The sequence below is a fragment of the Pantherophis guttatus genome, chromosome 2 (assembly GCF_059756535.1).
Source record: "Pantherophis guttatus breed Tessera chromosome 2, ASM5975653v1, whole genome shotgun sequence".
Lineage (NCBI taxonomy): Eukaryota > Metazoa > Chordata > Lepidosauria > Squamata > Colubridae > Pantherophis > Pantherophis guttatus.
In genome coordinates, this window is record NC_142064.1 from 86,285,039 (window position 1) to 86,297,989 (window position 12,951).

At 36.9% G+C, this 12,951-nt stretch overlaps 1 protein-coding gene across 1 annotated transcript in view; it reads left to right on the forward strand.

The window, feature by feature from the left end:
• The window catches only part of LPAR1 (lysophosphatidic acid receptor 1), a 59,283-nt gene extending 51,862 nt beyond the window's left edge, over nucleotides 1-7,421 (forward strand). The window contains exon 4 of the mRNA XM_034410566.3: nucleotides 4,742-7,421. Coding sequence (XP_034266457.1) covers nucleotides 4,742-5,043 — 302 coding nt within the window. The 3' untranslated portion in view covers nucleotides 5,044-7,421. The remainder of the gene's footprint in view (nucleotides 1-4,741) is intronic.
• Nucleotides 7,422-12,951: the final 5,530 nt, after the last annotated feature.

Consider the following 12,951-nt stretch of genomic DNA (forward strand, 5'->3'; position numbering starts at 1 on the left):
TACATAACCTTCATTTACTATGAAGCAAATAGTATGTTGCTAGCTCTCAAAAGTGATGTTAATATCTGCTTAATTTTGTTTTTCATGTAGGCTAACATTTCAGAAAGACAGATTATTAAATGAAAACTCTGGCATGCAAGCAAGATCTATTATATAGTAGAACCTCCTGTTTATCCAGAATGTGACATGAAATTCATGCAGTGTGTGTGTGTGTGCATGTGTCTGTCTGTCTTTAAATCAATGTTGACTCTGGTGATCTGCACTTTTCCTGGCAAGATTTTTAGAAGTTGTTTGTCACTGCCATCTTCTTTCCAGGGCTAAGAGTGACAGGCCCAAAGATGACTTCAGTGCCTAAAGAAGGACTAGAACTCATGGTCTAGTTCCGTGATGGCGAACCTATGGCACGGGTGCCACAGGTGGCACACAGCGCCCTCTGTGGGCACACAAGTCGTCGCCCCAGTTCAGCTCCACCGTGCATGTGCGCATGCCTCCTGCATGCTGGTTGTCGGGTCTCTGCCGCGCATGTGCAGGGGGGCGTGGCGCATGCAGGGGGCCCACGTACACATTACATTTTGGGGGTTTGGGCGCTTTGGGCACTCAGTCTGGAAAAGGTTAGCCATTACTGATCTACTTCTTCTAGCTAAGTGCTTTTAACTACCACACCAAACTGGGTCTCCCTCACCTCCCTAGTTGAATATTAATAAATAATTACCTAAATGAAATCTAACATTTAGAATAACCTTAGGAATGGATTCTGCCATTATCTCCCAGTTTTGGGATAGCTTCTGCTGTCCACTATTTTCTAATTGTATTAGAACTGAATTCCCATAATTTCCTAGCCATTCTGGCTTTGGAACGATGATTTAAGTCTAACAAATGAAGGTTATCAAATTTGGGAAATTTCATTTAAGTAATGTAGACACAACCCTGACACGAGAGAAACAATAATCCATTACTCATCCCTCAAAAAAAGGATTAAAGCTCATAGTTTTAATGTAAAGTTTGTTTTAATGTAAAGTTTGTTTTAACCATAGGGCACCTGGTTCTTTTCAGTTCTAGTCTTTTCAGCCAAATGTTTCCTGCTACATCTCTTTTTACGAACTGTATGTTTCCTAGCACAGAGCTATTGGGTCATTGATAAAAGAAGAGAAAAATACAAACACTTCCTGTTTATTTTTGGCCTTCAGCAATGATAAGATCCATAGGGGCAGCTTTGTGTGTTTCACAACAATAAATATTTCAAATTGTTTTGACAACCAGCTGGGATTCATCCATTCCACTAACTTCACATATCTTTCTGTCTGTAACTATCTCTGAAAGGCCTTCCCATCCTCTTTTAAAACTTCTGGTCAGCTTGAAAGTTCTGTGCATAAGCAATTCCTGTTTGTTAACCAAAAAATGTAATTTAAGTCATGTAAAATATTCCAGACCCTAAATGTGAGGTGAATAAAATTTTATATTGGCTAAAATTGAAACAAAAATTGTTAATCTAGATCAGAGCCTTTAACTGTGTCATGTTTTTCTTTTCTTTTCTTTTCTTTTGTATTACACTAACATTGCTTCATCCACCCACCAGATAGATATTGATCCTGTTTGATTGATAAGAATTTCGCAAAGAACCTGTTACTTACCATAGGCATGGTGTGGGAAGCCCCCTCCCTCCTAGAGAATGAAATATTTTGGGGAAAGAGGCAGAATATTATATTTCCCCAAAGGAGAAATGGAGAAACATATTCTTAAAGCCAAAAAGCATTCCCCTGCTATAGGAAACAGCCTCCAGCAGATGCCTAAAGTCTTTAAAGATAGATATTTTGTGCCCATTAAGAAATCCAGGCCAGCCTCTTCATAAACAAAATGCCTTTAGCCCAGCTCCTCCAGAAGGGATTAAAAGTAGAAAAAGAAAGACTCCTAATATCTACGTTCCCCACCCAGCTGCAGGGCAGGAAGTGACCTTTTAGACATAATATGATTTGCCCACTGCAATTAAAATAGCAAAAGGCATTAAGGTTAGCAAGGTTCAATGCCTTAACCTTAGATGCTTATGGATGGGAGATACAATAACATCCCTTATGAACAATAGTTCTGCATCTGTTCTTCTCCACAATCAAATCAGTACAGTAGGTCATATTTTATTTCATTGCCCTCTCTCTTGCTATTGGCACAGCCAACTCAGAATCTTACTTTTTACTCATGGTGTGAATTGCTCTGAAACGAGAGTTGCTTTTTTTCCCTTGATGTCTTTTCTACAATGAAATTTCCATAAATGTGACAAAGTTTTATTCAGTTGCAAATGCAATTAGAAAATTATTTCATTCTTATGCTGGCCAAAAGCAGTGAACTGTCAGATAGATTGATAGATTTCGGTATATAACAGCAATATATTCTTTTTTAAAATAGATCTGTAAGCAAATTAAGAATATGCAGTCAACAAAATAAGAACTAGGGACAATGTGATATTTTAAATGTAATAAAAAAACAAAAGAAAACTAGTGGATATGCAATGTAAAAATTAATATTTATACATCTTAGGCTGTTCTCTGAATTACTTTAAACAGCTATCCAGCAAGAAGGGGCAAAATCACTATGAAATTGTTCAAATAGAGTTTGTTTAGTTGTAGCTTAAGCCCTTAGCTCTAAATTCGTATAACTAAAGTGGACTTTATATTAGCTCTGACTATGGGCATCCATAAGGGATGTCTTATGGAAGGGCAAATGATGAAAACTGCATTATGACATGACATGTGAACTCGACTCCTTTTGTATGTGCATTATGATTTGCCAGAAAAGAAGCAATGGAGCCTGTGCTTCAGTGTCACAATGCAAAATTTTGATACTTTTATATTTGTATTTTAACATTGCATTAACATATGTAAAGGTGGTGATTGCATTATGATGTTACGATTCACATTTTGGCTAGCTGAAGGCATCTCTAGCCAGGATGTATGCTTTTAGTTTTATACACAGTGGAATATTCATTTACTTTAAAAATAGCTGACCAATAACATTATTATTATTACCAGTTATTTAAATATAAATTACACTTACGGTTATAAAACATTCTCCAATTTATTAAGATTACTATTAAAATAATGCATACTTGTAGATAGGAAGATGAACTGAATGGAAGATAAAGATGGGTAAAAGATTAATCTAGTATTGAAAAGGAGGGGAAGAGAAATAAGAAAGCAAAACTCTGGGGGAATTGGGTGTGTAACAGAGCTAGTACAACACTTGTGCTGATTTGTTGTTGTGGAGTTCGATTTTTTTTTTTAACCTCAGCTGCAGATTACATGTGTGTTCTTGTCTGTATACTGTTAGTCGCTCAGAGTCATGAATTTGGTTTGGGCAGCCATATAAATTGATATAATAAACAAACAAACTGGATGGTGGTGAGGGTTAGGGTTAGGGTTACAAAAAGGATAAAATACACCAGGCAAACAAACCTCTTCCACAAACTAAAGTTATTCTCCAAAGGCATCTATGGTTTTCAAGAGTCAACAGTGAACAGGATTTGAAGGAGAAAAGGTGATTTGAAATATGTCTGGGTGCAAACATCACAGCTGTTGGTAATTCCTCAAATGAACTGGAGCTATTCAAGGGAAGTTATATTAGATTTAAGAAGCTGACAACAGGATCATTTGTGCTTCTCAGCAGATGTCTCAATGCACAGATTATTAGTTACAGACAATCTTGGTGTTTCTGTTTGGGAGGTATGATACAATTGAGGTATATAGTTAGCAGGAACAAGGTACAGTATAGAAACTTTATAATAATAATGCTCAGTTACAGAATCAATTGCTTCAAAACATATATCCAATCTACTCATTGTATTAGTTACTTTTAAAAACTTTGGAAGGTGATCAATTAATCTGCTAAAATTAATCCAAATTCAGATTCACAAATAAGTATGTGATTGTATGTCTTATTCTTTGAAAATAAGGATCACTGGCTGAATATATATTTAGAAAGCAAACCAAAACATTGAAAGACATATATACTATATAATATATAGAGGAATAAATCTAGATTCATCCCCTGGCTTCATACTGAACATCAATCTCAGACTTCATGTGCCAGCAAATTCTTTCTGACTTCTAGCAACCTCATAGATTAAACTAATCAAGCCTAGTCTTGTTCACAGAGGCTTTCAATGGATAAATGAGAATAAAATTTGAACATGCCATGAAGCTCCTTTAAAAAAGTATATGATAGAATATATAATATCTAGGCAATATTATATAGCATCTTGAACCATGGTGGTGTAATTGTTAGAATGCACTATTTGAATATTTATGGTTACCTTTTCTATTCTGGACTTTTTCTTATCCCAGAGTAGTTTCCAACAAGTCTACTGTCTGAATGTAGAATGTACATGTTTAGTTTTTTAGAGCTGTAGTGGCGCAGTGGTTAGAATGAAGTATTGCAGGCTGACTCTGCTGACTGCCAGCAGTTCGATCTTGACTGGCTGAAGGCTTGACTCAGCCTTCCATCTTTCCAAGGTCAGTAAAATGAGGGGCCAGATTGTTGGGGGCAATAGGCTGACACTAAACTGCTGAGAGAGGCTGTAAAGCACCATGAAGTAGTATATAAGTCTAAGTGCTATTGTTATTGGCTATCTTACATTGTTATTATTATTATTAACTAATTATATAAAATTTAACTATTACTATATAACAGTTATATAATATAATAATTATATAATATCTAGAAGACCAAATGTATTTTTATTTGTCTTTTCCAGGTGCTTTTATAATCTGCTGGACTCCAGGATTAGTTCTGCTTCTTCTTGATGTTTGCTGCCCACAGTGCGATGTTCTAGCCTATGAAAAGTTCTTCTTGCTGCTCGCGGAATTCAACTCTGCCATGAACCCCATCATCTACTCTTACCGAGACAAAGAAATGAGTGCCACCTTCAAGCAGATTCTTTGCTGTCAGCGCACTGAGAGCGCCAATGGACCTACTGAAGGCTCTGATCGCTCGGCCTCCTCACTGAATCACACCATTTTGGCTGGTGTACACAGCAGTGATCACTCAGTGGTCTGAACAAAATCCCACTAAAATAAATTTAGTGCTAGGTGAATGCCTGGTTGTGAAGCTATTGACAACATTGTTGACAGTCTTTGAAGCAAGGAAAATAAGTTTTACAAGTTCTTCATGTTCACTAATGGGTTATAGTGCTTATTCACCAGTGCCCAGCCCACAAAAATTCCCTAGGCTAGCATTTTTTTCCCTTTTTTAAAAAAGTATAAGCAGCTCACATTGGGAGTTGAAAAAAATATTTGGACAAGTCATTTAGGTCACCCAATTAGCCATTCATCAGCTGATGCTTTTATGACACTCCTAACACAAATCATTTCCACTTCTTAGGTTCATAAGTGCTCCATTGCCTTTTCATTTAGGGCCTAAAGCTTTGTCTTTTCCCCTCACCTCAAATGCATTTCAGTTTAATAATCCATCCCCCATCACTTCACTTTGGGACACGCATTTTCTGGGCAAAGAATGAAACAGTTTTAACTTACATTACAATGCCAGTAACAATGAGAACTATATCAAAATAACAGAAAGAAATAACTGTTTATACCTTGTGTTTTATTAGTGTTTGGAAGCATGTTGTGTATATGCAGGTGCATTTAATCCTCACACTGAAATCAGTGGGATATAAAAGTGTTGTTGTCTGACTATTTCATCCCTGAAATTTTAATTGTCATTAATAAAGAGCAGAAGGATGACTGTAAGTTGCAACAAAACTCCAATTTTCTTGTGGCCAAATAGCTTAATGTGGAATAGAAAGAACCTAAAAGATCAGATCAGATCAAAAAGCCATTTCTTTGTTGTCTTGTATCAAGGGGAAGGTTTTTTTAATAATGAGAGCTGAGACTTATTTGCCAGATTTTAAGATCTGTCCCAGATTTTAGGGAAGGTTGATGCCACAGTCCCAAAAATGGATGACTGAGAAGCAAGTCTATTTTCTGGTGATCAAATGTATTGTTTGGGGGATTGTCTTTTCCTTGCTAAAGGGTTCTACATGTGAGGATGGTAACATCAAGCTCTTTTTCCCCCAATTTTCTTGATGTTTCAAACAAAATCTATGGCATGGTACTCAGTCTGTCCAAATGCTAGAGTGTAAGTGGAGAAAGAGAGATTGACAGCTGCCCAGGGACATCCTAGGAGAACTTGCTACCTAATTAGGCAGCAGCAGGACTAAGACTTGCCTCTTGAGGTGGAAGATAAACCAGGACTCTCTCCATCATTCTCTTCTGCATGGCTTCTGCCACTCATTCATTGCCCAGATGGTCCGTTAAAAAAATCTGAGGATTTCTCAGAGCTATGTAAACTGAGGTGATTACTGCAGCTGTCTGTACAAGATAGTTTCCGTAGACATGATCTCACAATGCATTTCTCAACTGTTGCCTTTAGAGCAACATCTACAGCACTCTGTGCCTTAATTATAATGAAAGATATAATCTGGGTAGCAGGTTTGTGGGTATTGGGTGGACTACTGTATATACTAATCTACCATCCAGAATGAAAATATTTTATAATGTGGTAGAACTGGTCTTGTAGCACCTCTTACAGGCAGCTATCTGTAAGATGTTGGAGAAAGGAAAGGAATGTTGGACCTGAAACTGAATTATTATTTTTATAGTATCCTCTAGTAATTGAAATAGCACCCCAATTTTACTATTTAAGAATGAGAAATTTGGAGCACTATCTCTTATGTAATTTTGCTTACACCCAACTGTTTCCTGACTCAAAGTGCAAATCCCATTCACAGTTTTTACACAGAACTCCATGAAATAAAGTATTTGATAGTAGTCAAATGCAACAAATAAGTCTTAAGAATGAGGAAAGTGACTTTTAAACATAACATTTCTCTTTGTAATTGTAAATTCTTAAGATGAAATATAATAATAAACACTGAAGGCTGAGGATTTTTTAGAAGAATTTGGGACCATTATGGATAATTGTATAGTGATGGCAAGTTGCGGAAGTCCCCTTCTATGTTGAAAACCTGCCTACATAAAAAAATTTGCTTAGAACTCTTGTTCAATAAAATCAATCAAATACTTTCACATGAAGGATAATAGATTTGAGCTAGTATCATGTTTATTTGGATAGAGTAGGTAGATTTCTAAGAACAAAATATAGCAATGTCAAAAAGATAGACTATTTAGCTATGTACAAAGTGACTAGGTTAAAATTAAAGGGAAGTACGGCTGATTCTATCAGAGGGAATACAGGAATCATGAAAGGTTTATCTAATGAAAAATACTATATTAATTTCATAATGAAATTAAGATCAGTGAGCCCATTCGTCTTTACTTATGTTACTTGTATAATAAAACAGATCCGGCTGTTAGAAAGTTTAAAAATACACTACATGCTAAGCCACTAATAAAGTTTTTTCAATAAGTATATAATATATGCTGTGTGTATCTTTTTAACATTATTCAGATTTGAAGTATTGTAATGAAAATAATCTTGCAGTAGCTGGAATTCCTATTTGTTTAACTTCTTGAAATTCTGTCTTGAGAACATATACTAGGGTTTCCAGAACTTGCTACACATTTTTTTCTGCTAGTAAATATATAGTAAATATAGTTTCATTTTCATTGTATGTGTAACAAATGTTAGATTTGGTACATTTCGACACCAGGTATTATCAAATCATGGCAGAGATCACATTGGCAACTAGCTATGGATAAGTAGAAGGTGACATCCAGTGGTGGGATTCAAATAATTTAACAACCGGTTCTCTGCCCTAATGATTTCTTCCAACAACCAGTTCACCAAACTGTTCAGAAAGTTAACAACCGGTTCTCCCGAAGTGGTGCGAACTGGCTGAATCCCACCACTGGTGACATCTCTTCCTACGCTCCAGAAACAGTTGGTGGCCCATACTTGTGATGGGGCAACCTGGCAATGCATATGTATGCTAAATCACACTTCATGGAAACACTTCCTAATACATTAGGAAGTTCCTTACAAACTGAATGGTCATTGGCTGCAGAAGTTCAATTATTCATACTGTACTTGATTAAAAATTGACAAGGAAGACTTGGTGATGCATATACAGTAAGCATGGGCTAGGAAGAACAAGTGAAAATCGAGAACTTCTGAAATCTAAAGTGCTTTCTTACCATGTCCAGAATTATATTCTGTTCAGGATTATATCTTAAATTTTAGAACAGACAACTATGAAGCTAACCTCTGGCAAATAAAGGCTTTTAAATTTTGAGAAGGGTTTTAAATTACATGCAAATAATGTTATTATAGTTTTATTTGGTCATATTGTTTCACAGTTTTTCAGTAACAGAAGAAGAAGCTGCAGCCAAACAGGATTGTTTCCAGTTTTAAAATAGGCCTAGTTTCCAGCCAGGTATCTAGGCAAGGGAGGCAGAGAAGAAATTGGAAAAGCTCAGTTCCAGCTGTGGAAATATCATTTGCCTACAACTGAAGAAAGCTCCTAACATCTATAGAGCTACTGTGACTTCCTTTCCTTTTTTTTTGGTGGCATATGAAAAGCAATGGAAAAAGTTGCAAATGAGAAATAATGGCATCGGGATTAATACCCCTCTCAGAAAAATTTGCAAATGAGAAAGAGCAACAGACAACAAAGACCTTACCTGGCCCTATCCTTTTGCTTCAGACATTTTTTTTTTAATATACTGCATGAGTTCATTCATATAATATACCAATATGAAAACCAAACAAACCTCATGGACATCTCATGAAAAGTCTCCTTCAAGACAAATTTCACTCTCATGATTTCCATGGCCATTTCCATGCAGTTTTCTTGTTAGGAACGGAAGTTGTTTGTCCTCTTCTGGGATATTTGTTTTGACTTCTTGTCCAGTCAACAGTTCTGGAATTCCAAGGTTGTCTTTCACCCAAGTGCTAATCTGGACCAATCCTGCTTGGATATTCCACTGAGACACAGTAAGAAGTAGCAGTTGAACCTAGCTCAGGTTTAATCTAGTCCGTTGGGTGAACTCAGGAAATTCGTTATGCACATACTGCCAAAGTACTCAATACTTCAGCTTTTTTCAGTTTCTTGTAAGTACCAGTTTAATTCAGAATGCTACCTTTAAACCAAAGGAGAGCTATTTTGGAAACGTTCCCCTTTTTATTTATATGATCCTTTGCAATTCTCAAAGGCATTGCATAAGTTTTATCTCTTGTCTAGCGCAAGGCAAGAGTTCTGCTATATTAGGCGTGTTCTGTACTGCCCTTCCATTTTCATAACAACTGCAAGATTTCCTTTACAGTTTAGACAGCTGTCTGAAGACACATTTGCTTATCCTCTCACTGATCATATACAAAATGTCATCATTCTCTCACACAGAAAATTACAAACAATTTGACATGCCCTTTAAAAAAAATACATGGAGTTGCTTTTTTGACTCTTTGGGTCTCTAATGGGGAATTGTTTATTTTTTAGCATTAAAGACCTGGAATTTCTTCATGATTGATTAATTTACAATATATCCCAACTTTCCATTCAGGTGCTCAAGTCAGTTTCTTTCCCAAATTCAGCTCAATCCTGTTACATTGTATTCCAACAAAAGAGCACGGTGGCCATTGCCGAGAAGACCTATTCAAGGGCTGTTTCTTACTTAGATAGCATTGCTTCATTACTTGATAGCCAAAAGCCATTTTCAAAGCTGCTCTTTTTTTCTTTACCCACTCATGTCCTCTGAGCAACCCACACTGGGTGGAGGAAAACTGACAGGCCAGTTTTACTTACCACATGGTCAAGATTTTTTTCTTTAAAGTCATGGTTAAGGAGCATATGACCATTTGCATCCAAGAATTCGTCCTACTACATCTTGCCCTTTTATATGATCTTGCACATTGTATTTCAGAAATGAAATCCATTTTTTAACATTTATTTATTTATTTATTTATTTTATTTATTGCTAAACAAGGCAGTTGATAAGCGAGTCATGGGGAGTTTTTTGCCATATTTTTTAAAGTTGTTAAGGGAATCACACCTGGACATTTTCAAAATGTTAAGTGACTTATTTCTGTCAGCTCTAGTTAAAATGGACTTTTCCTGTGTAGTCAACTGCAAATGTGCATATCTGCAAATCTGCACATATCCCTATCAGATATGGAAAATTGTGCTAATTCTAAAACAGGGTTGATAAGTTCATGTCTCCTCAAATACAGTCACAGCAATCCCAACCACCGCCAGGGATTTTGGATGCTGAGAGCTGTATTTCAGCCATAAATAGAAGATAAAATCTCCCCGTTTCTGGTTTAAAGTTTTTTTTTTCCTGAACCACAATTACTGGAAAGCTCTTTTGACCATTCTAGTTAATATACTTTCCTTCTTCAGAGAATCCCATTTGTATTTAAGCTCAATTTTATAGTTATGGATACAAGTTACAGTTTTGTTTAAATTCTTTAAAGGTTCATCTTAAATATACCTGGCACAAAAATATTCTGAGAATGCATGTCATTTTAATCCATGCAGCCTTCTTGGGATTTGAACTATTCCACTGTATATCATAAGATTCTTTAACTTGGTGGTTTCCCACATGCCTCTGTCAAAGCCCAATTTCTTAAGAGCAAAATAAAGGCTGAGGTTATCCATAGGTCAGCCTAGTATGTATACATTGACTGAGTTGTTTAAGCATGTAATGGTGACATTTATGCAACTTTCTAAGGCCAATGTTCCTACAAAATATTCCAACAAAAATGCCAAATCTTGCCATTCATATTCCATATTCCTTCATATTTTGGGATTCTTGGCCTCCTCTCCACAACCTCTACAGATGGAGAGAATTAAAGACAAGGGCCTTTTCAGGAGAGGCCAAAAAAATCAGGAAAGTGGGCTTGATTGAATATTTGAAGCCATGACTCTTTCTGACATGGGTGTAATGTACTTTAAAACGGAGGAGGGTTGGTTATGCACCCAGTGTCTTGACTGTTTTCACAACTCCAGTGAATTTCCCTTGACTAAAGGGGAGCAAACATCTGAACGAAATACAGTTGTTGGGTTGACTTAGTGCAACATTTCATACAGCAATATGAAATCCATCACTCATTGATGCAGGAATAGATTCCATTAACCACTTTTGGAAATTGTTTTCAAGTATGGGTAGTTCTTGATTTATAATAGAAATTATCTTAGACCCTCCAAAAGATATTTATAACCCAGTTTCAAAGTTACAACTGATACATTGTCTTTCCCTCACTGCAACTGCCATTGTACTGGTCACTTCTGCTGACAAGCTTTAGGTTCCCTTGCCAGTTGAATAGCAGGTTTGGGAGCCAGCCAAGGCCTGTGGAACCTCAAGAGACAGGGAGCAAAGCACCACATGCCTCAGTGATGGGGGAAGCCTTGGGAGGCCCAGTGCAGGCAGGTATGCCCGGTCATGTGCTAGGCCTGCAAGAGCCTCCCACACCCCTGAGGCACACTGTGCTCCACTTAATGACTGGCACTTTCATTTGCATTGGGGAGAGTAAGGATGAGGGGGGTCATTAAGTGAGATGCTTCACTTAATGGCGGTTGCAACATGTGACTGTCAGGGAATTGTGCAGCAGATGTCCAAACGAAGTTAGAGATGCCGACACAAACTTGTAGTTTTATATAAATAAATATATTTTACATCTATATTTACAGCAAACAAGATAGTTAGACAAACTGGAGCATCATGAGATAAATCACAGAGGATACAAGACACACAGAAGAAAAATGTGGGGAGAAAGGGAAACTCCCCCTCCAGACCCACAACAACCAATCACAGCACAGATTGCCTCACACAGAAACCAGCATTCTCCAACCAGTAAATTATAATTGCGTCTTCTGGCTCATTGCACAAACCCACTGCTCTAGCTACTAAATATAAACACCGTAACCGATTACATAATGGGGAAGCTCCATTATGGTCATAAGCTGAGGAGTATCTGTAACTGCACAGGGTTTTCCTATTAACTATACTTGGCCTCATTTTCTATCTTAAACTGCTGCTCTTAGGTTACAAAGAAAGGTGACTGGCATAGTATATTCCACATTAATTCTCTTTTAAATTGCTGTTATTATTGGGCTGGCTAAAAGAGAGTAAAATGAACATAGGTTTTAATTTTACAATCAAAATTGCTATGGGAAACCTGCCTATTGCCCACGGGGGGGGGGGGACATGTGTGGTCTTGGAAGGTCATACAAAATTGTGGAATACTTGTTTTTTGAAAATGGTCTTTTGAATTCAGGACCACATTAAAATGGAGACTTTCTTTAAAATCTTTTGGAAACATTACAAAATTAAATAATAAGAATAGATAAACTGTGTGGAATGCTCCTTTTAAACAGAACAACATGATAGATTATTATATTTCTCTTGGAAAGCAAGAAGCAATATGAGGTCAACTCACCTTATGATGCCAAAGAACAGATTTTTTAAAAATTATCCTAATACAATAAAAAAAAAATAGAGGTTTAGCCCATCGGAAAGGTTCAGCTTGTTCAATTGCACTAACTCACCAAAAGAAAAACAATAGATTCTGTTGATACTAGAAGATGATAGCACTAAGACATGGATCATGCTTGTGTAACCGGCATTTAATTTCTCTGCATGTGAAATTGTTGTCTTCAACTTATGACTGCAATTGCTACCAGAATTTCCATTGGTAAGAGATATGATCATAAAGTGTGACCATATCACTTAGTGACAGCAATCCCTGCAAACCCAATTGCCATCGTTAGACAAATTCCATAGTCATCCTGATGGCAACTACACCAGTGCAGAATCTGGCAGGAAATTGCAAATTCCAGAATACTCACAAGCAGATCAGCAGAGAGGTTATTGGCTGCTGCTGGGTAGGGGAAGGAGCATGATGAGGGTGCAACGGAGTCATGGTGAGGCTTGAGAAAAGAAGACAGGAGTGAAATGTGTACAGGTAGTCCTCGACCGATGAACACAATTCAGCCCAGAATTTATGTTG